The 22842-nt window shown below is 49.6% G+C and overlaps 2 protein-coding genes across 10 annotated transcripts in view; one reads left to right on the top strand and one right to left on the bottom strand.

Annotated features, from left to right (window-relative positions):
- Positions 1-22842, top strand: part of BCAS3 (BCAS3 microtubule associated cell migration factor) — a 593075-nt gene that overhangs the window by 551573 nt on the left and 18660 nt on the right. For all 7 annotated transcript variants that reach the window (XM_078064169.1, XM_078064164.1, XM_078064176.1 and 4 more), the window contains one exon: positions 17901-18068. In XM_078064169.1, coding sequence (XP_077920295.1) covers positions 17901-18068 — 168 coding nt within the window. The remainder of the gene's footprint in view (positions 1-17900; positions 18069-22842) is intronic.
- The window catches only part of LOC118529067 (uncharacterized), a 39492-nt gene that overhangs the window by 8520 nt on the left and 8130 nt on the right, over positions 1-22842 (bottom strand). The window contains exons 1-3 of one of the 3 annotated variants that reach the window (XM_078064193.1): positions 14421-14638; positions 13094-13164; positions 7869-9182 (exon numbers count right to left, since the gene is read on the bottom strand). In XM_078064193.1, coding sequence (XP_077920319.1) covers positions 9002-9182; positions 13094-13164; positions 14421-14477 — 309 coding nt within the window. In that variant the 5' untranslated portion in view covers positions 14478-14638 and the 3' untranslated portion in view covers positions 7869-9001. Of the gene's footprint in view, positions 1-7868; positions 9183-13093; positions 13165-14420; positions 14639-22842 lie in introns of those variants that run through there. The other 2 variants (XR_013444598.1, XR_013444599.1) reach the window with 2 other exon arrangements.

Below are 22842 nucleotides of genomic sequence, written 5' to 3' on the forward strand. Positions count from 1 at the left end.
ATTCATTGAACCAGGAGAGGTGACTAATTTGCCCAACATTATGCAACTATTAAGTGACAGAATAAGAGCCCTAAAGCCTGAGCCTTTAACCATCTCCTGTACTGCGTCTTAAGGCAACATGAATACAAAAATAAGGCAAAACACTCACAGCACAAAGCTGAGGGGAAGTCAGGAGAATGGGCCACTGCAGTCACGTACACATGCTAGACGCTGTGCATCTGCTGTGGGGATAGAGCAGAGGGACCATTCCCTGCCCGGAGGACCCCCGGAAGGCTTCATGGAGGAGAGCGCGCGTGGGTTGAGTCTTGAGTCCGCAGTATGAGGCAGCTTGTCCTGTCAGTTGGTGCTTCCTCTCATGTTGGTCTGAAATACATCAGCCCGTTGTCTTTTCTCTATGTGTCCTGTGTGGCCCCTGGGGCCACAAAATGAATAAATAAATCTATTCCCTTTTCCATAAAGTTGTGCTTCAGATATTTGAGTACTAGAATCTCGGCTCTCTTAATCTCTTCTCCAGGCTAGACAACCTCAGTTTCTTCCTTCCCTTCTTTCCTTCCTGCTAAGTGCCAAGAACTGAGGCAATGTGTTGTACATTTGGCATACAGAGATTGAAACAAAACAAAACAAAACAAAACAGCAGCAGATCCTGCCCTCCAGGAACCTACAGTCTAGTGAGAAAGATAGACCAGAAAATACGTTATTGTTCCTTTTTGCAGTCTGTCCCCTTTTCCAAAACTGCCAGCACCCAGCACAGCGGCTGGACCGTAACAGACACCCAGTAAGTGTTTGTTGTGGAGTTGACTATACCAGGGTGCTATGTGGAAGGTAAGCCAGGGTGTTGTGGGGGGCCTATTGGAAGACCTAAGTCAGACCGAGAAGGAGGGTGGTAGACTCCCCCAGCTGATCTAAGTCTTCAAGGATGAATAGGACTTAGCTAGGGCAGAAGAACATTCCAGGCAGAGGTAGCAGCCGATTCAGAGGCACAAGGGCAAAGCACAAGGTGAGGCATGGTGTGCAGAGAGTCTGGAGAGCTGGCCAGGGCTGGATGATAGACGGTGGTGCTAAGAAGATCGGGCTTTATCCTGAGGATAAACGAGTAAAATGTTCAGATTCGCATTGTAGGAAAAGTCACTCTGGTGGCACTAAGAAGACTTAAGTGAAAAGAAGCTATATTAAGGGACAGAAAGACCGGTATAAAGATTGTTGGAATAATCCCAATGGGAACTGAGGAGGGCCTAAGCTCAGTGGCAGTGGAGTAGGGGAGAGATTGGACAGGGCTTAGGAAGTAAAATCCACAGGACTTCCTGATCAGTAGGGGTGAGGAAAGGGGGGAGTCTGGGTGGGCCACTGAGAAGACAGTGTTGCCATTCACTTAGGGAATCTTGAGAAGGAAGAAGTTTCAGAGAAGTCAGGCGACGAATTTGCTTTGGACATAGTGAGTCAGAGGTGCCTGTGGAGTATGTTTGGTCTGACATGAGTGGATTCAGGAGAGAACCGGGTCAGAAGTGCAGTGGGGGAGGTCAGTGGTGGTTGTAACTATGGGAATGGATGAGCTCACCCAGGCAAAATGTACAGAGAAGGAAGAGAAGAGGGTGAAGGGTGGAACCCTTAGAAGCATGACCATTTGAGGAGCAAGGGAACAAAGCTAGGCTTCGGGAGAGACTTGGGGGTGGTCAGGGAAGGAGGAGGAAGCATGGGGAGTAGTCAGCAATTTGCCAGCACAGTCGGCTGTCCTTCGTGGTATCTGGATTGTCGCAGGGGACCACGTGATTATGGCTGAGCTACCACGATCAGGGGAGGATGGACACTTTTTCCATAAGGCTGGATTTGAGGGGCTGCTGCTCTAGAGCAGTGGTTCCCCAAATTCCCAGGTAAGAATCACACCCTATCACAGAACCACTGCACTGGATCATCTTGGAGAAGGGCCTGAGAATCCATTCATTCCATAGGCACCCCAGGTGATTCTTCCCATTAGGAAAATCTGGGAATGAGGCTCCATATCAGAGGTTGTTGATTAATAACCTGGGAGCTCTTTCCAACTATACAAACCACACCTCCTTCTCCCACCTTACACACAGACAGATTCCACCTAAAGTTCTGGAGAATCCCCATCCTTTGAGCCACTGGTTCTGTGCTCTCCTCAGATTCATGGAGATGGAAGTGCTCACCCATTGATCTAAAGGAGAGCTTCTGAGCAACTGTCTGAGTATTCAGGAGTCCGGTGGAAATCCTGCATTTAGACAGATAATTGGTCTAGCACTGCTTTTCTGAAAGCTATTGGACTAGAGCATCCTCACTGCCCTCTGGTGTAGATAGTCTGATTGGCCGCTCCATTTTGTGGAATAACGGGCCTGAATGTGATCCAGCATTTAAAAAAAGAAAAAAGAAAAAGAAAGAAAACCCACCATATGTTAAAAAGCTATTAAAGAAGTTTGGAAGAGGCACCATGTGTAGGCAAAGAAGACATTTTTAGGTGATTGCCAAGGCCAGAGCTGGCTCTGCCTGTTTATATGTTTGAGACCTAACACTGCTCACTGTCCCTCATCATAAGGCATGTTTAATACAACTATTCTCAGGATCAATTTTGTAAATAAGGGCTTTGTCTCTACTAAAGGTATTTTATTAGGCATACATGTGGTTCAGAGGGTCTGTGAAATTGCAAATCTATGAAATTCAAACATTGTCATGAATGAATAGTCAGGATAAATAATATTTCCTAAGCACTTGATCTTGGGACATTATCTTTCCAGGATAAATAGAGATATTAATTATACTTATTTTAATATTGTAGGGAGAAGGTATCTGCTGAGTAGAATACTAAGGAGTGTGGCTCCAAGGAGCATAGGGACCCCTTCTTTTTGGAGTTATTTTAGAATGAGAGATTTAAGGGCATTGCCGCCTGGAGGTAAGGTGGCTGGGGAATGCCTTTATGCGCTCCTTTTCAGACCCACGACACACACTTCAGTTCAAAATATAGTGAAGGTTTGTTCTTCATTCATTCAATAAACATTTATTAGGCACCTTTTTTTTTTAAGATTTTATTTATTTACTTTAGAGAGAGTGTGCGAGCAGGGGAAGGGGCAGAGGACAAGGGAGTGGGACAAGCAGACTCTGCGCTGAGCGTAGGACTTGATGCGGGGCTCGATCCCACAACCCCGAGACCAGGACCCCAGCTGAAATCAAGAGTCAGACGTTCAACCAACTGAGCCACCCAGGCACCCCCATTAGGCACCTATTATGTGGCAAGATCTGTGCTGCAGGCTGTTGGTTCTTCGATATCTCTGGGACATCAGAATAAGTTCAGGGTAAGCTCTGTTTGACCCTGAAGGGTAGCAGTTAAGTGTCTTGTGCAGCATTAAAGCTCCAGTGAAGACACGATTGGTAACTTCACATTCCCATTTTAGGGTTGAGCGGTGTGCTGGGCTGTGTGGACATTCCCATACCTCCAGAAGCCAAACAGCTTAAATAGTATCCTTAAGTCTCAAAGGATCTGGAGGGAAATGGTGAGACCACCAATATAAAGCCATCTGGCTTCTAAGGGTAAAATCAATACTTTACATACCCATTACACAGCATAGTCTTGAATGCATGTTGTCATTTGAATCTTAGCATGATTTTGAGGATTATAAATAACTAGCAGTAATAATAAGTAGCATTATTATTGTTTTAAAGCTTTATTTATTTATTTTTAGAGAGAAAGAGCATGAGCGGGAGGGGCAGGGGGAGAGGGAGAGAGAATCTCAAGCAGACTCCACGCTGAGCTCAGAGCCTAATGTGGTGCTCGATCCCACGATGCTGAAATCATAACCTGAGCTGAAACCTAGAGTCAGATGCTTAACCGACTGTAACACCCAGGTGCCCCTAATAACTAGCATTATTATTCCTCTTTTACAGTGCAGAAAACTGAGGGGCCAGAAGGTGACTTGCTAGAACACACCAGCACCAGAACTAGCGCTCAGTTTCCCCTTCTTAATCAAGTGTTCTTTCTACCAATAGAGAGCTCAGTGACCTTATAACCACCTCATTTGTCCAAGAGATCTGCCCCCTACCCCCATCTCACAATGGTCTTTAAAATAAGATATTATTTTATCTTAACTGAGCACCTGGGTGGCTCAGTTGGTTAAGCGACTGCCTTCGGCTCAGGTCATGATCCTGGAGTCCCGGGATCGAGTCCCACATCGGGCTCCCTGCTCAGCAGGGAGTCTGCTTCTCCCTCTGACCCTCCCCCATCTCATGCTCTCTCTATCTCATTCTCTCTCTCAAATAAATAAATAAAATCTTTAAAAAAATAATAATAATTAAAAAAATAAAATAAAATAAAATAAGATATAAGAAGGTACTAAATGGAGGGAAGGGATTGCAGCTAGAGTCGGAGCACAGACCCACTGCCGCTGGGCCTTGAAGGTGGACCCGATAGGCAGGGCGAGAAGGAGGGGGGATGGTTCACTCAGTAAATGGGGCACCACCACTCATTTTGGATCTTGACAACAGAAGAGTCACTTCCTACATTTGAAGATTACAGTGCTCTTATCCAGGCCTCTTTATTTTAAAGGGGTGTCCAGTCCAGAAAGGGTTAATGGCTTGCCCAGGAGAGTTTTGGTGAATTTGCAAGTTCATTTTGAGCTATTTGGTAGGAGTTTCTACAACAAATACACTTGGTTTTTATTTACTTTTTTTTTTTTAAAACAGTCTGAGGGATGTGAGAAAGCTCTTCTAAGTAGCTTTTCAACCCTAAAGGCATTTCTAAAACTCAAATGAAACGCAATGAGAAATTCTTTTGTTCAGCTGTTAGCCCTAACTCAAGGTTGGATGACAGGTCCGTGTCTGTCTGAGATAGTAACATGAGGTTTCCAGGCCCCTGCGAGGGGCCTCTTGGCGCCTTGGCTTTTTTTGCCTCTCTCCTTATGGATGACTCTGATCTTCCTCTGAATCCATTATGTACCATAGGTCCAAAGATAAAAAGCTAGGTTTCTGCGTGCACACGCACACACACACACACACACACACACACACTCATTCTGGGCTGCTCCTTGCATGAGTGTAGCAGAAACAAAATATGTTGCTTCCTCCTCATGGGAAAGATTGGCATTTCTCACACAGGGGCAGGCCAAGGAGCTCTCCTGGCCCCTTTGAACTTGTGTCTCAGCTAGGGAAATGAATAACATCCTGATTGGCCTCGATGGAGTAGAAATGGGGGGTGGGGGGGAGGGGGAATCCTGGCCCCAAGCTCCAGCCATGGCCTAGGAATCGCTTTTACCCACAGGTGCCAAACTTGGCACCCAGGGAGACCAGTGAGTGCAGGGAAAATCATAACCAGCTTAACACAGTTATTTGGGCATTTTCCACACTTACTAATGAAGTGGGCATTTTACAAGGCGTCTGCAGCGTCTCCTCCCCAGGTAAGCAGGGAGTCCCCGGCCCTCCTGAAGGCAGTAGGGCCTCCGAGCGGGGGGCAGGGCAGACACAGCTGAGCTCAGGCCTGCCCCTCGGCAGCTGTGCCAGGGAGCCCCCAGGTGCTCCGCACCCCCACTTGGCTCTTCCCCGGTTGCAGGAGGTCTCAGCTTCCCTGTTTGCTTTAATAGAGTGTTAACCGTAGGCCCTAGAACTTGTGTTAACACTTAACACGGGGCGGGAACTGAGGGGAGAGGCCAAGGGCCTGGCAGCTGAGAGTGGTTTGAGGGTTGAACTTGTGGGGCAGGGAGGGAGGAGGAAAAGCAAGGCGCACAGCAGTTGAATGTCAGCCCGAATAAGCGGGCCCAGGACTGCTTTGCAAGACCAAGGTTCTGTTTGCTCCTACTTCTGTCACAGGCCGTGTCCCATCCTCTCCCTGGGCCTCAATTTCCTGGTCTTTAAATGAGTAGAGACAGCCAGATATACTCACCGGAAGGGTGAAGGGAATACAGCGTAAGCTGCTCTCTCCAACTCTAGTGTGCACACGACCCCCTGGGGAAGTGATTTAAGTGCACATTCTGCTTTATTAAGCCCGGGGCAGGGCCTGCAAGGGGCTACATTTCTCCCAGGCTTCCAGGCGACACTGCTGTGCCGGCCAGTGGCCCACACTTGGACTAGCAGAGGTGTAGCACGCGGGACTGGGTTCTCCAAACTCATCTCTGCCCCTCATGTAACTCCCTGCACTCACTTCCTCAGCTGTGAGACCAGGACTTGTAAGAGTTGCCTTGCCTTCCTCTCTAAGGGTGTTGTGAGGATTAAGGCAGTGAAAGCACCTTGTAAAGGGTAAAGCAGGGTGCAGTGTAAGGGATTATTGTCATTGTTAAGATTTCTACACCTCATTGATCCCACTGTGTGTTCCTGCAGCTTCTCCACTTTTCCCTACATCCTCCCTGGTTTCCATGCCCGGGCTGATGATGAGTCAGTGTGACCAGCCAAGGCTAAACAAACACTTGGACATGTCGAGGCAGGAAATGACAATTCCCAGGCACCCCCACTGTTTCAGGTGTGGAACAAGCCATGGACACACCTTGTGTGATAAGGTCAAGTGATAACCGTGTTGAACCCCACCCCCACGCCCACCCCCACGGGCCGCAAGGCCAGGAAATGAGGCCAAAAGTCAAGGAAGTCCTTGTAGGACAATGGGGCCCAAGCCAGCACTAGTTAGGATTTCAGCAAAGTAAGTCACCAGTCTACCCTGTGATCCCATTTCGGTGCCTGCCTCAGGCCGCCATGATAATATTTCTGTAGTGCCAGTTTGTTCACTGAGGACCTTCACAGATGGTTCCACAACTACCCTGGGAGGCAAGAAACTAAGGTGACAGTCAACTGTACTTCAGTAAAAAGAAAAAAAGTAAAGAAACGAAGGTGACTGAGGCAAGTCATTTCCCCATCGGGGGCCTCAGGATCCTCATCTACAGAATGGAACCAACAGTATCTGTCCTGCCCATGGTACAAATTGCTGTGGTCCCACCGTCAAAAGGAAATAACTGTGAAAATAGGCACCGATTCTGAGAAACCTCGTGAGGTATTATTCTTCATGAGGGACCCTCCACTCCAGTGGACTCCACCGACTGCCTCTACTTGAAGAACATCCCTGCCTTCGTGTTTGTCCTCAGACATCCCCCCTACTGTGGAATGTCCTCCACCCACGTCAAACCACCACGACTGATGGAAACCATCCCAAACCACCCCAGCTTCAGTGGGTGTCCCCCATTGTCCAAACAGTGCTGTTTCTTATCTTGCTCCTCTTAGGCCCTGAGGCCAAGGCTTTGCTGAACAGCTTTGTTGTAAGGGCCTGGAAAGTAGGAATCCTGTTATATAATATACCCTGTGTCAGAATGGCAGGCCAGGCACAAATCTTCCTCCCAAGACCCCTGCGGCTGAAAATCTGGTTCAGGTTTGCCCCTTGGAGTGAGAGCTGATGGGTTTTGATGGCCGCGAGAAGCGGAAGGCTGACCACATGCTACAAATGGAAATGTCTCTTGCCCAAGCTGGGAGCACCATTTTAAAGCCCACGTGGTTAGATGACTACCAAAATAACAAAACCAAAACTTGGCAGGGCGTCAAACCAGTCAACTCCGGGACCTGCAGGCGCATCCAGGACCCTCCTTCAGCTCAGAGTGGGTTCCTCCCTTCTTTCCCACAGCTACTGCCTTGGGGGCATAGAGGAACAAACGGGGGTAGGAGCCACCTTGCCCACCCTTCTCTCCCTGGCCTTTGAAATTCCTGAGGCGAGCAGCGGCCCAGGCCTGCAAAGTTGGGCCTCCAGACATGTCAGCCAGCCCAGGAAGCAGAGAGGTCTCATCTGAGGAAATGCAGATCCTCAGGGAAGATCAAAAATAACCCAAAAGGACAAGCCATGCATGTCTGTGTGTATATTGAGTTTCACATCTGAAGTCCAGTCATCGTGATAAATCTCATGATTTTGAAACATCTTCTTTAATTAATAAAAACAGAAGACTTCTTAGCCCCAGGTTTCAGACTTCAAAGTTCTCCTCAGTTGAGAGCCTCAAATTTGGCTTGTTTGTAGAGTACTGAAATCTCTTTTAAGACAAACACAGGATTTGGGTTGGGTTGTTTGTCCTGCCTCCCAACTGCAAGAACCACTTAAAAATTCTGCAATAGGAAGGCTGAACTGGAAACCCCCTTACTGGTCCTGCAGCCGTATTTTCAAAATGAAAATTCGGCATGAATTTTCGTGGAGAAAGTACAGGCTTTGGACCTAGAATCAGAATCTTGATCGTAGCCTTGACATCATCATCTTGAGCAAAATTTTACTTTTCTCGGCCTCAGTTGCTTGATCGGTAAAATGGGAATGTTAGCACCACCAACCTCATAGACTTGTTGGGGTAATTTCAGTGAGGTAATGTATAGTAAAGTGGCCATGCCTGGCACAAAATAAACAATAAATGTTAGTTCTCTTGCCTTCCCCGATATCTGATCTGATCGCAGGACTAATTATTTGGGAGCGGGCCTATTCTAGAAAACCCAGTTTGTGTGCTTACTTGTGTTTAGAGATACAGTTCCGCGAAGTTATTTCCGTTCAGGGAGATGTTGGAATAAAAAGGAGATGTTAGGTTTCCGAGGATATAGTTTGTCTTGCGGTGTATTCTGAGCCTTGCCATAGGAATCCTGTAACAGAGCGCCGTGTGTAAATTTTCTCTCCACCCTCAGAAGCAGGGCAGAGCATCCTGCAGGGAATATTTTCATTGTAGTCTAGCTGCAAAATGATTCTTCTCTTCCCACTTGGAGGGGTAGAAATCTTGATGGTGTCTGTTTTAAAGCAGAGGAGGAAAAGGTCTCTGGGATCCTGTCTGGGAAATGCCAGTGTCAGCCTGACTTGGAAAGCTCTTCTGTCTGAGGCACCTCCAGGTCTGCTCTGAGTGGGGAGCCCATCGAAATTCTCCTTATTGGGCCCTGCAGTGATGACTGATCTCCTGGGCTCCCAGGCAAAAGGCAGGGGCCCGGCTCAATGACCTCCTAATGATGTGTGAGGGGCTCAGACATTCCTTGGCAATCAGGAAGGGGTGTCTCCTAGCAAGCCGTGTCCTGTTTATCGAAAGGTTGAAGGCTGGGGTGGCCGGGCAGGACGAAGATGACAGGTAAAGGGACTTGATTTAAAAATGGACTTCTTCCAGCATTGCTCTTCTGGTCCTTTCTGATCTGATGTATGAAATTTGTACAGAGGTCGAATTGTTTCTGCCGTTTTCACACACACAGGTTGGTGCACATTCCTGACACAAATTAAAAGGAAATATGTCAGATGTACACAGGGATGAGTCAACATCGCGTGCGGCCGGCCACGGACACTGGGAGAGGAGTCAGATGCGGGCCGGGGAGCTGCAGGCCCCCCCTACCCCCAGCCGTGTCAAGATCAGGCTCAGGGGAGGCCATCCCCTCAGCTGCTCCTCAGGGGACTACTGTCTGCGTCCCAGTGCACATGTTTCTGGCACGGGACGTTTTTTCTCTCTGGGCTTTTTCTTCATGTTTGTTCACTTGCTTTATACTGATTGCCAAAGTTACAGGAAACATACGGACAGGTATAACGTAACAGAAGAGTCCCCAATAACCCAGCTACCCAGAGGCAACCATGATTAATACTTCGTCGTGAATTCTTTAAAAATGTTTTTCTCTGCTTCCTTTACATTGCTCGGTAATACTAACTGTGCAGTTTTGTTTTGCTTCTTTTATTTAACATTACATCTTAAAGAATTTCCCCTATAATAATGATTTTTCATGACCACCTAATATTCTACTGCAAGAAGGAAGTATGCTTTACCTCACAAATACCCTGTTTTAAGGCAGTGTTAAAGTGGCAAGGGGCATCTTTACGCATGAAAGTTTGTTGGCGTCTTATTTACTTGGGCTAGAATTCTGGAGGTGGATCCCTAGATCAGTGGTTGGGCATGTTTTTAAAAGGCTCTTAGTACAAATTGCCAAATTGCCCTTCAGGTAGTTTTTAACAATAATATTCCCCACCAGCAACAGTCCATCTCATTTTATCCTTACCCATGTTGAGTATGATCCTGTTTATTTATTAAAGAATTCAGGAGCCAAAACATCCCCCACAGATGTAGGGAGAGGTAAGGAGATCATGAGGCCGGAAGGGAGCGAACCTGGGAGCACAGAGCCACCTGCCCTGCCCTCCTGTGCCCCCTGCAGGCCTCCTCAGGGAAGTGGGGGCCACACACCCACTTCTGTGCTGGGAGTCCCCATCAAGGGCCCACACAGAACCACTCAGTTTTACTAATGGAGTTCCCACACCAGTGTCTCTCATCTAGCCCTTGTCTTCCGGCCTAGAGGTGTCCCCAGACCACCGTCTTCACTTTCTAAGCCTTTCACAGAATCCTAGTGCCCCTCTGAAGAGCTGCTCACATAGTCCCGTGGTAGGCAGTCCTCTGGGTCCGGGTGGCCCTGTGCAGCTTTGATGCTCACGACAGCCTGGAAGGCAGATACTCATTTCCCTGTTCTGTAAGTGTCTTCCTTTCCTAGGGCTGCCATACTAAATTACCACAGCCCTGGTGACTGGAAACAACAGAATTTTACTCTCTCAGATTTCTGGAGGCCAGAAGTTCAAAGTTAAGTTGTCAGCAAGGTCACACTCCCTCCGAAGGTTCTAGGGGCACGTCCTTCCTTACTGCTTCCAGCTTCCGGTGGCTCCTGGCATTCCTCATCTTGTCACAGCATAAGTCCAGTCTCTGCCTGTCTTCACGTGGCCGCCTTCTCGCTCTATGACCTCCCTCTCCTTTCTGTCATAAGGATACCAGTCACTGGATTTAGGACTCACCCTAACTCTAGGATGCTCTCATCTTGGATCCTTAATTATATCTGCAAAGACCCTATTTCCAAAGAAGGTCCCATTCTGAGGTGAGCGTATTTTGGGAGGAAATGCGATTCAGCCCACTATGGCAGGTAAAGGAACCAAGGTCCAAAGAGGCCAAATGACTTTCCCAAGGTCATACAGTGAGAAAATAGCAGGAGATGGCATGTGAACCCAGGTCTTCTGCTTATCATATACCTTTAAGTAAGAAACAACAACAACAACAAAGAAAACCACGTATGGTATGAATGCTTAATTATGTTTTCTGGTTCGTGGAAAATGAAATATGGTACCTTTTACCCTTGGATACATCAAACATCATCTCACCATTACTCTGTTAGTGTATTTATTATTAATTACATTTGAAACTATTCATGCTGGTGTGATGAACCTCTTATGTGGGAGTCACTCATTTCCTGTCCATGTGGTAAGTGGGGAAATTAAGACCTGGAGTGGCCAGAAAAGTTAATGGGAGAAGTCCAGTTATAACCTTGGTATCTTGAGTTGTGATCTGTCTCCTCCTCTTTAAAGTATGAGTTGTGATCATACACTGCACTTGTGAAAGCAGTTGCCAAAACAACTCTTCTGTTAAATTGTAAAGAAATCTTGGTGTCTCAGTTACTGTTGACTCCTCTGCTCTGGCTTAGGACCCCTTGATATGTTGGCCACACAGGGCGGTCTATTCGTGGACCTGTGATGAATGATGAATAATCCCTTCCCAGCTGTGGCCCCAAGGGCCTATGAGAACAGATGTGCATAACATCATCACATCTGGCACAGCAGCATCTCCTGGCTTGCCAACATTAGCGAAGGCATTTCTCTGCTGCTGGTACCTTTCCTTTCTCAATTTACTTCTTACCTGGAGTAGCAAATCCCTCCCTTTTTTTTAATGTTTTATATATTAAGTCATCTCTAAACCCAACACAGAGCTCAAACTCTCGACCCTGAGATCAAGAGTTGCATGCTCTTCCGACTAAGCCAGCCAGGCGCCCCAGAGGAGTACCAAATCCTTTAAAATGACCTAACTCCAGGGCACCTGGGTGGCTCAGTCGATTGAGCATCCAGCTCTTGATCTCGGCTCACATCTTGATCTCAGGGTCATGAGTTCAGGCCCTGCACTGGGCTCCACGCTGGGTATGGAGCCTACTTTAAAAAAGTAATTATTGGGGCACCTGGGTGGCTCAGTCGCTAAGCGTCTGCCTTCAGCTCAGGTCATGATCCCAGGGTCCTGGGATCGAGCCCCGCATCAGGCTCCCTGCTCGGTGGGAGGCGTGCTTCTCCCTCTCCCACTCCCCCTGCTTGTATTCCCTCTCTCTCTGCCTCTCTCTCTGTCAAATAAATAATAAAATCTTTTTTAAAAAAAAGTCATTAATTTAATTTAATTTGAAAAATAAAAATGACTTAACCCCAAAACCCAAACCCCACAGCCAAATGGATGAATATGGGATAAAGGTGGCACACTGTCACAAGTTTGGTGACCATTAGATAATCTGAGTCATAAAAGACTGCCGGGGTCTAGGCCCCTTTGCTGTATACCATGTCTGTGGGCGTGGGATCATGGTTACCTTGGGAACCACCCTAAGGGAGTGAGAGGGGCAGACAGGCTCCTCATATTCTCTCACCTTCCCACAGCGAACCAATCTCTGTTAGTCACAACGTAGTGCATATTGACAGTGAAATATGCCTGTGGCCACATCCGGGTACCAAGTAAAGCTAATGTCCTCAGCCTGTGCTTATGTGAACCAGCCTGGAATGCAGAGGAGCTCTCCCCCACAGTACCAGTCCCCAGCTCTGTTGAGTGAGCTAGTTTGGAGAACAGGCAAGGAGGCTCTCCGGTGGTGTCTTCCATCCTGCCTGGAATCATTTCTTAGCTCTCATGGACGTGATTATTGTCGTGAGCTCTCACCCAGAAGGGCTTGTGTTTAATGACGAGTTTTGCTCCTGCTACCTGGCCTCGCAAGTGGCTGGAAAGCTGATCAGCAGGCTGTCATCAAAGTCCAAGTCCTGGGCTAAACCTAATTGAGGCACAGGGAAGGCCGCGCCACAGTCTCCTAAATAGCTAGGGTGTGATTAGACACTATCAGCTCGGAGGAACACCCACCTCCCCCATGCCCCCTCTTTCCCTCAGGCTCCGTTGCCCCTCAACAATGGCATACAAAAGAGGGAGCACGTGTTCCCCTAGGCTCCCCGGGAGCTGCAGCCTTACCAGCTGTCACAGCATGTCTTTAATGGGTGTGTGAAACCCAAGAACCTGACCCATTTCTCCTCTGGGGAGAGAGTGTAACACAGGATGCCAAGCTGGAAAGCAGGATTCGGGAAGCTCACCTGTATGAGCCTGGCTCTCTGTGCCATCCAAGGCGGGTTGTTCGGTTCTTCCAGTTCCCGGGGTCTCCAATCTAAAATAAATGCACAGAAGGCAGCAGAGTGATACCAGGACATTGTTTTCTGCTCACTTATAACCTCCTTCCTTCCTCTTATTTAATTTTAGCTCCCTTTTCTGCCTACATCCAGCTCATTCCTCCCAATCCTGGCCCTAGATGTTTAGGCACCGGGATCCTACCCAAAGGGTATTGACTCCAAAGCGACTGTCCGATTTCTTAGATGGTCCTAATCAGTTGATAAGCAAACATATTTTGAGTAAGCATGATGCACAAAGTCCTGTACTTATTACAGACTGATGGATTATGGAGGAATCCATGCCCTCGAGGAGCTTCTACACTAGGTTGGAGAGCAGATCGTGAGAATAACACAAGGCAGGATGGGAATGACCTCATGGAACTGATCTCATTAACCTGGGATCTGAAGATGGACTTCAGAGAACCATACAAAACCACAATTGCTTTACAACGTTCTATGAAATTGCTTACATAATTTTATGTATGCAGACATACATTTTTCGGGCAAGTTCAGAACTTTAATCAGCTTCACCTGAAAGGTAAAGAACCTGCCGTGCAAACAGACTTTCTGGAACAGCTCTCATTATAACCTGCGTGGTCACTCAGGGTTTCACCGAGCAGGTGAGACTTGAACCAAATCTTAGAAAATGCTGTGCAGAGAATAGGGTGGGAAGCAGCCTAAAGGAAGGGGCTCCCAAGAGGCCTCAAAGCAAGGCTGTCACACCTAAACCCGTGCCCTTAAGTTACCTCACCTCTCTCCCTCAGCCTCAGTAAAATACAGATCTGTAAAATGGTGACCATTGCTGCTTCCCAGAGTGTTGTGAAGGACCATGAACTTTTCTTTTTTTTGGCTCACTCTGTATTCCCCCCATACCTCAGTGCCATGCTTGACTCATATCATAGTGGACGCTAATCAATATTTGAGGAACGTGTGCATTAATTGAAATAATAAACATGAGGGGGCTTTGCAACCCGCAGAGTATTGCTTCAGCAAAAGATCTTTGTTGCTAAGTACGTATATTTTGTGCTTTGCAAACAGCCTGTGCTAAGTGTCTTCTCCCCTTGAAACTGACCCTTTCTCCCGTAATGGGACTCAGAGGGCCAGCTCATCTGGTGGAGTGTCTCTGGGCCGACCCGATGAATGATAGCCGTGCAGACAATGCTGGCACGATGTACAGTCGCCTAAGAGCGCAGAGGTGACCCCACTGTCCAAGGGCTTGGCCTCTTAACCCCAGCCCTTGCTGACACGCACACACCTGCAGCTCTCTCACTCCAGGCCCGGGAAAGTCCATGAGCTCCTTTGCTGTCCTCATCTGCACCGGCAGGGGTGGAAGGCAAGGACAAGGAAGGGGGCACTGCAGAGCCTCTGAGGGGATCCTTCCAGCACAATAGGTTCTCCCTGTGACTTCTCAGGACAGTAGAGACGATCCAGTGCTCCCCTGCCGGACACTGTTTGTATCCCCAGCCTCCTACCTGCACCCTCCTAGCAATGCCCATGTGAAGAGAGAACAGATTAGATCTTCCATCAGTGTTTTTTCCCTCCCGTGTGCCATCCAACAGACAGGAGACTCATCAGCATTACGGTGATACTCCAAGGAAGCTGGGCTGGTGGGGAGTGGGAAAGACTTTTTAAAGGTATCGGTTGAAGGTGACAAGAGTCCGCAGAACAAGTTAGGAAAGATAAAGGTGATTTCTCCCTATAACAGTTCTCCACTGGAAGGGATGGAAAAATAAAGTAGGATGAAATCAGAGAAGGAGACAAACCGTAAGAGACACGTAACTCTAGGAAACAAACTGAGGGTTGCTGGAGGGGAGGGAGGTGGGGGGATGGGGTAACTGGGTGATGGGCATTAAGGAGGGCACGTGATGTAATGAGCACTGGGTATCATATAAGACTGATGAATCACTGACCTCTACCTCTGAAACTCATAATACACAGTATGTTAATGAATTAAATTTAAATTAAAAAAAAAAATAACAATTCTCCACTGCAGATGCAGCTAGGAGAAGCAAAGTGTAAACCGATAGAACGAACTCCAAGCTAAGAATTAGGGGCCTGTCACTTAGAGACTTCGAGCATGCCGTTTACTCTCTCTGAGCTTCCAGCTCCTCTCCCATAATAATTGGAGGTAGTACCTACTCTACCTCTCAGGATTGTTGTGATCGTGAACATTTATGATCATGCTTCCAATGGTATAAAGTTGCACGTATTTGCTATTATTAACATATACAAGAGCACACCCATTATGTGCCAGGGGATTGATTGTGTATTTATCTAATGCAATTATCACAACAACCCTATAGGGTTGTATTGGTTTTCCATTTTTATGGATGCGGAATCAGAGGCTCAGAAAGGTAAAGAACTTGCCCAGACCCACGCAGTTAATATGTATTGAGAGCCTACATTTCAGTCCAGCTCTATTTCCATTCTCCACCAGCTCATGATTTCTTTTTTTGTTGTTTTGTCCCTAAAATACCACATGCTCCGCTGGCCTTTGCTGTCTGTCGTAGGCCAGGCCCACCCTCTTACCTGAACCCTTCTTGTCATAACATCTTCTGGCTTATTTTGTTTTCTTCTTCCTCTTGGCCCCGCTATCTGCTTACCTGCCCTGACCTCTAAGAGCGGCATGTACTAACTCTGACTGAGCACCTTTTAGGGGCAGGCACACTGCTCTTGTGAAGTGACAGAAGGTAAGGGCGTCCCCGCTCTTGAGGCAGACTCTGAGACATGTCTGTCCATAAGAAAGCTGCCACGGCAGCCCTGAGGGTACAAGGGGGAGGAGTGTCCATGTTTCATTACTAATTCCCTCATCTGGCAATCACCAGGCGTACATGTCCCAGGCAGACTCTTCAGAGTCACCGTGATGCTACAGCTCTTGACCTTGTCCGTTAAGAGTGGGGCAGCACCGAAGGAGAACACAGGCTCCGGGCAGGAACCTGGCTTCATCTTTCATTCCTTCAAGGCAGGGTTATTAGTTCTACTTCAGAGATGGAAAAAGGAGATAGAGGGACTTGCCTAACATCACTTAGTGAGTGGGTAGTGGAATCAAAAGCTTAGCTTGTGTCATTAGTCCCTGTGTGTCCTTAGGGCCTGGGCACCTTTGAGTTGTTGCTGATGCTGGTCTCGGGTTGGCTCTGGGCTTGGCACTCCCAAGGCGTGGCTGCACAGTTCAGGCACTTGGGGGGCTGACGCTCAGAGCGCCCCACCCCCACCACCAGCGCCTGGCTCCCCAGATCCATCCTGACCCTACTTGATGAAGAGAGAAGGTGGTATCAGGCAGCTCCCCATTCCTGGGTCCCACCTGACAAGCCGATGCCCGGCAACCCAGTCCCAAGGTGGGCCTCCCTCTCTTGGGGAGATACATTTATAGATGTTACCATCCTCCCAGCACTAGGAATCTACCCCACAATTAGGCAAGAGATAAATCAAAGCCAAACTTGGCTGATGACATTCAGGAGCCAGTGGTGACCCTTGCCACACATATAAATCCCAGCGGGCTGGCCAAGGGCCTTTGTCTGGTCCGAAGAGCTCAGGATTATCTGGCCCTCTTTGCTGATGTATGGAGTCACCGGCTGTCGGAGTGTTTACTAACGGTTATCACCTCGATGCTTTGGCCATTATCAGAGGCAGGGCCGCCTGCCGGGGCTGGGGCTCGCACCCTCTCTATTACCACCTGTCATTGGCAGAGAGTGTGTGCTGACGCTGCCCAGTCCTGACCGCCTAGGGAAGATAGTTTCTGACGGCTGATCAAAGAGGAGAAGCAAGGCCTGATAAAAAGTGTGTGTTGTGCGTACTTTTAACTTTAGGAAACATTGGCATTTGCATTTTTCCCCATCTTCCTGGTGCTGGCAGGAACCTAGCCCAATAAATGCAGTGGATTCAGTTACCTAATCACTGGGAAAATGGTATGTGCTTAAAGCAACAGAGCATGACGATAATCTCCTTCCGAGAGAGTAGACGAAATAAGCTTTCACAGAAGACTTGCTGTATAATAGAGGAGAATAATTTAAATTTAGACTTTGAAGTGATCTTGCATGTAAAATTTCATCTTGGCACTGAGCAGAGCGCCATGTACGTCTTGGAATTGGAGAGCAGCTTCGGGTTAAGGAACAATTTTTGCTGAAGATTCTATCACCCAGTGCCGTTGCTGGCATCCCCCAAATGGTGCCCCCGTTGTCCATCTGTCCTTGGGCAGCTAGGGGACTGCGTGCGGCAGAGTAGAACGAGCTCCAGATTGAGGCATCAGGTGATAGGAGTTCCTGAACCAGGTCTGTCACAAACCCGCTGCTGGATCTTGGGTCGTAACTTCCCTGAGCCTCAGATGTAACACGAGGAGGTTTGCTACAGAGGATGGAGTGGCATGGAAAACTTCTCTGAAGCTTTAAAAGCCCCATAGCCCCTTTTTTAAATGAGCTGTTAGGGAAGCCCTATTGCCTCAAAGAAAGAAAAGTAGAGGTGTTTGGGTTGAACCTCGCAAGGAGGTGCTCTGCCCTTGACCTACTTCTGAGGTCTTTTTTCTGGAAGCCTACCCTGTCTGATCCTGTGGCACGAGCTGCTTCATTCTGCCTTCCACCCGGGTGTCGTGGTGGTGTGTCCCGCGTCCAGCCTGGAGAAGCGCTGGAGGGGACCCCGCGGGGTGCGGGTGGGGTGGGGAGAGCTGGTGGTGGGTACACAGAAGAACGGGCCGCTCTCTCAAAGCACGGACTCAAGGTCGGATGTCCCCTGTGTGCTGCAGGTACCTTTGACCGGAGCGTGACCCTGCTGGAGGTGTGTGGGAGCTGGCCCGAGGGCTTTGGGCTGCGGCACATGTCCTCCATGGAGCACACAGAGGAAGGCCTGCGGGAGCGGCTCGCCGATGCCATGGCCGAGTCGCCGAGCCGGGACGTGGTGGGATCCGGAACAGGTAAAGGTGGCCTCACACGTCCAGCCTGACGCGGTCAGGACGGGCCCGTGTGGGCGTAGGCCTGCTCTGGCGGGAGAGGGTGTCCGTTTGTTCTAACCGTGTGTTTCTTTGGTCCGCACTCTGACTGCCCTCAGTTTGGAAGTCTCTGGTATCGGGAGAGCCCTGTGTGAAGGAGTGCACCGGGCCCCGGTGACCCCCCCTATGTGGAATAACATGTAAAAATGCGGTGATAAGCGCAACTGTGTCGTATATGCGGCTGCCGGAAGGACACCTTCTCCAAGGGAAGGGACCACCTTGGCAGCCCTAAGGCTCGGAGTGTGGAGGCAGCAGACCTCCTGTCACGCCTGAGGCTCTGTGGACTAGCAAGCATCAGTGGGGCCTGCCGGCCTGGAGGGAGCAAGCGCGAAGCAGGCAGGGCTGGTTTGAGCCCCCAGGCTGCTTTTTCTCCTGCTGCCTTTGCCCTTGCACTCTCGCCTGTGAGAGGGCCCAGCCGCCGGAGCCCGGGGCAGCTTCTCGAATCCTAGAGCAGTCAGAAGACGTCCTTAGAAGATGGGTGAGCCCTGCCCCAGCAAGCAGCGTACATGTGCACGCACACACACGCATGTGTCCACGCACACACACAGCATGCAGTTAGGAAAGACCACGATTCCTCCATCTCCACACAGTTAAAGTACAGCCTCTGTCTCCTCTTTCCCGAAGCACCTCCTCCTTCTCCGCCTCTGTGCATGCTCTAGCCCAGCTTTTAGGCCCGAGAAAGACCACCCAGCAGGCCTCTTCCCCACTTCCTGAGGTCGACAGGAACTTCCTGCTGGGTCGAGCAGATCCTGGCCGTGGGCCTTCCCACTCTTGCTTGCCCGAGGCCTCTATAGACCGGCGCCGGTTCTTTACTGTGAACGTTACCGCCCCCGCTGCACCGGCCTACCCGGAAAGAGGATCCCAGCGAGGAGAAACTGACAACCTGGGGCAGGAAATCAGGACCAGCAAGATTTAGAGAGGCAAGCATTTGGGGCAGGACTTGAACCGCCTGACGTCATCACACGTCCGTCTCACTTCCGTGTGGACCCTCCCCGTCCCTTAGCTAGTTGGCACTTAAGCCCTTCCCTCTCTTCTTCCCCTCCCATTCAATCCTCGTGTTCCTGCGCAGCGCTAGCTCTGGGCCCGCCCACGGTGCTTGCGCGGTACCGGGCAAATGGACAGAATGGACTCAAGAAGGGGAGAGAAGGAGTGGGCCTGGGGATAGAGAAGTGCCTCACCAGGCCGCAGGGGACCGCCCTCTCTGAGGGCCAGCCCCCTTCCCCACCCCCTCCTTCCCTGGAGAGAGAGGAGATGTGGACCTTGGAAGCGGCGACCGGCCATGCCCCCTTCCCGCGTGCACACACGTGCCCAGACGTGTGCACACCACCACTGTCCCCGTCATCCAGCCCTCCAACTCGTGGATGGTAGCCCACCGTGCCACTGTTCTGCAGATGAGGCGGGCTCTGACCCCACTTTCCTTGGAAGCTGGCGGAAGGGGGGAAGCTTTTCCCTTTCTGCAACTCCCCCCAGCACCACCTTCCCCCTGCACCCCTGGGGCCCCTGCCAGCCCCTGCCACATACACCAGGGCCTGGTGTCACCAGACTCACTCCCCAGGAGCCGCCCTTGCTGGGGCTCGTGCAGCTCTGGGGCAGCTCCCCTCAGACAGCCCTTGGAGCCCCTCAGTGTCAGCCAGCAAACAGATTTAAAGGTACGCTGGGCCAGAGCTGGAGAACTTCAGCCTGGCACAAACAGTAGCCTGAACAAACCTGGCAGCAGTTCATCGGCCAGACAGCTGGGGGATTCCGGAGTGTCTTTGTGGCCTTAAGCAGGTTTGTGAAATTAAAAAAAGAAGAAGAAGAGATGAGAGAGGAAATTAAAACTGCATGACCCACAGGTCAGAAAATAAGAGATGCCCTTCTTGAGCAGAGGGATTTCATTTTCCTCCCCAAACTGTCACCAAAAGGGATTCATTTGGGGTTTTCTGACTATATTAAATGTATCAATTTTTAAAAATCTGCCTCTATTTTAAAGGTCAATAAGTAAAGCAGATATTATGGAAATTAACTCATTTCCCCTCTGCCATTGCTGAGAATCACTTGTCCCATTGTGCAACTCCAGATGAAGTGCCAGGCTTCTTGGTGTGGCCCAGGGCCTCGGAGGGGCAGCCCAGCACACCCAGAAATGGCCTGGGACAGGCGGTGTGACTTGGATGCGAATTTCCAGCAAGCCACCCTTTGCCTTAGCAGCCCGTCCCTCTCTTGTCTCCCCACCACCCTGCTCCTCTCGGTGGCTCACAGGACCTACAGATAAGGTGACATTACGTCTTTGCCGTGTCAGGTACTCCGAGGCAGCCGAGAGAGTCAGTCCTGTAGTGCCTTCCATCAGGCACCCTGTGTAGTCCCGCAACCACGACCGATGGCCTCTGTATCGAGGTCTGAATGGAGCGTGCTCTCGTGACCCCCAACACCGAAGCCCACTCTAGAGCATGCCCCACTATTGTACGGGCTTTGCAGTGACGTCTGGGAATTGTTTACCAACCAGCTCTCCAGAGGGAAGCAGGAAGGCCCTGCTTGGTAGCATTTGGACATTTCTATAGTATAAAAACTCGAGTTACGGCCAATTTCAAGCCATCAACACGGTGTCAGTTGGCTAGCTGAATTCCTGAAAATGTCGCCATCAGCTGGCTCCAGCTCCTCACCAGTAAGCTGTACATGGGCAAGTTAGCCGTCCCCCAAAAGTAAAGCAAAACCTTTTAAAACCTTGCTATTCAAAGAGTGGTCTGCGAACCCACAGCACCATCTCTACCTGGGAGCTGGTTAGAAATGCATAGTCTCGGGCCCCACCCAGCCCCGCTGCGTCTGCACCCGCATCCTAATAAGATCTCTATGCACATTTGACAAGGTCCGTCTTAAAACACGATTCACCTAGGAGGCAGGTGTTACTTCTGTCCTCTGTGGGGGCTGCTGACCGGTCAGTCTAATTAGATCACACGTGTAATTTGCAAATCTGCTCTGAAATAACTGGCTGAGTTGCTGTCTTGCAATATCATCACGCCCCTTGGCCCTGTTAGCCTTCCACTGTCCCCATTCAGCAGAACTCCAAATCAAGGTCAGTCCAGTTCTGCTCTTACACTTAGGTTTGCTGAGGGAGAATCACAAGCTGTTCAGATTGGTGCCTCTAGAGATTTCTGGCATCTACTCTCCAGTGAGCCAGGGGAAGCCTTCTCTATTTTTTCCAGTAGCCCCTCCTCCTGTTCTCGGTTTGTGCTCGTCTTTTGCAGCAGAAACTAGCAACCAGCACCTAGAACAGTGTCTGGCGCATAGTAGGCCCGTGGTCACTATTTGCTGAGTGAATGAATTCTGCATTCAGCCTAGATGTGAGCAGTTCTGCTGCAGCCCCTGCCTCCTGCTATGGCTTCTGGTCTGGTTTCCTTCTCTTAAAGACTCCACGGATCTCTGGTCCCCTATGAGTTTGTTTTCTTTTTTAATATTTTCCCTCCATTTTTGCTTTGTTGTTTTTTTTTTTTTTTTTTAAATATGGCACATGTGCTCAGTCCATCGTTTTGAAATCAGTCTCTTGCCTTCTGCACGGGTAGTATTTCAGACTCCCCCATTCTCCTCAGGTCTCTTACCCCACCATCTTGTCTCTCACCCTCAGAGAGAAAATGGTGGTCATTGTTCAAGAAATCTCTTGACTCCACGCGCCCAGATCCCACCGGTCCCCACAACAAGCTCCCCCTCTCCTCCTGAGGAGGAGCAGTCCTGGCCTGCAGAGCCTGCGCAACCACAACAGCTGCCCCCCCCCCCCCCCCCCGCAGAGTCACCAGTGGGCCGGGGGCTTTAGCGCCGTGAGCCACGCCCTGCGATCTTGAGGTGCTCTCCCGAAGCCCCCTTCCACCTCGCTCTCCTGGTTTGTTTCTGCCTCTGGCTACTTCTCCTCCCTCCCTTTTCTGGGTTTTCCTTCCCCATTGGCCTTAAGTGTATTTCTCAAAGCCCTATCTTGGCCCTCTTCCCTCACCCTCAGTCAGCACAGGGCACTCTCCTCTGCTTCTGGGGCCTCAATTACTACCTCTAAACTGACTATCTCCAAATAATCTCCAAGCTGGCTTTCTCTCCTGAACTCCAGAACCATTTATCCAGGCACCTACTGACATTTCCACATGTCCAAAAGCTGCACTCCTCTCCCACAAGCCCGGCCTTCTCCCGGTCCACCCCATCTCACTGTGTACGAAGCCCTTCGTGACCAGCCACTGCCCTGTCTCCAGACTCCTCTCCTGTTGCTCTCTGCGAGCTCCAGCCAAGCTGAACTCCCCGGAGGGTCCCTAAGCACGAGTGCTCTCTCTGCCCGCCAGGCCCCCTGCACCTACTGCTCCTGCCCGGAATGCTGTCTCCCACAGCCCCTCCTCTGTCTATCGCCCCCCTCAAAACAACCTGATTAATTCCTGCTTAGCAGACATTCCTTTCAATATTGCCTTTTCTAGAAAAATAGAATTTTTTAAATAAGCAAAACATGTACTTACTCCAGTTGTTTTGTGTCTAGGTAGATATAACCTAATACCAACAAATCTTCATAAACACCTGGATACATATTAAGTGCATTTTCTCTTTAGACTTTAACTCTTTCCATCTTTACCTAAAGCTTGTTCTTTCTTCTTTGCTCTCTCCCACGTCCAACGGCAAAAGCCCCGGGACTCATTCCCAAGCCCCGATCAGCTTGACACGTCTCTGTGGCAGGCAGCCTCCTTTTGCTGCTGTTGAC

This window comes from Halichoerus grypus, chromosome 2, assembly GCF_964656455.1.
Source record: "Halichoerus grypus chromosome 2, mHalGry1.hap1.1, whole genome shotgun sequence".
NCBI classification, from domain to species: domain Eukaryota; kingdom Metazoa; phylum Chordata; class Mammalia; order Carnivora; family Phocidae; genus Halichoerus; species Halichoerus grypus.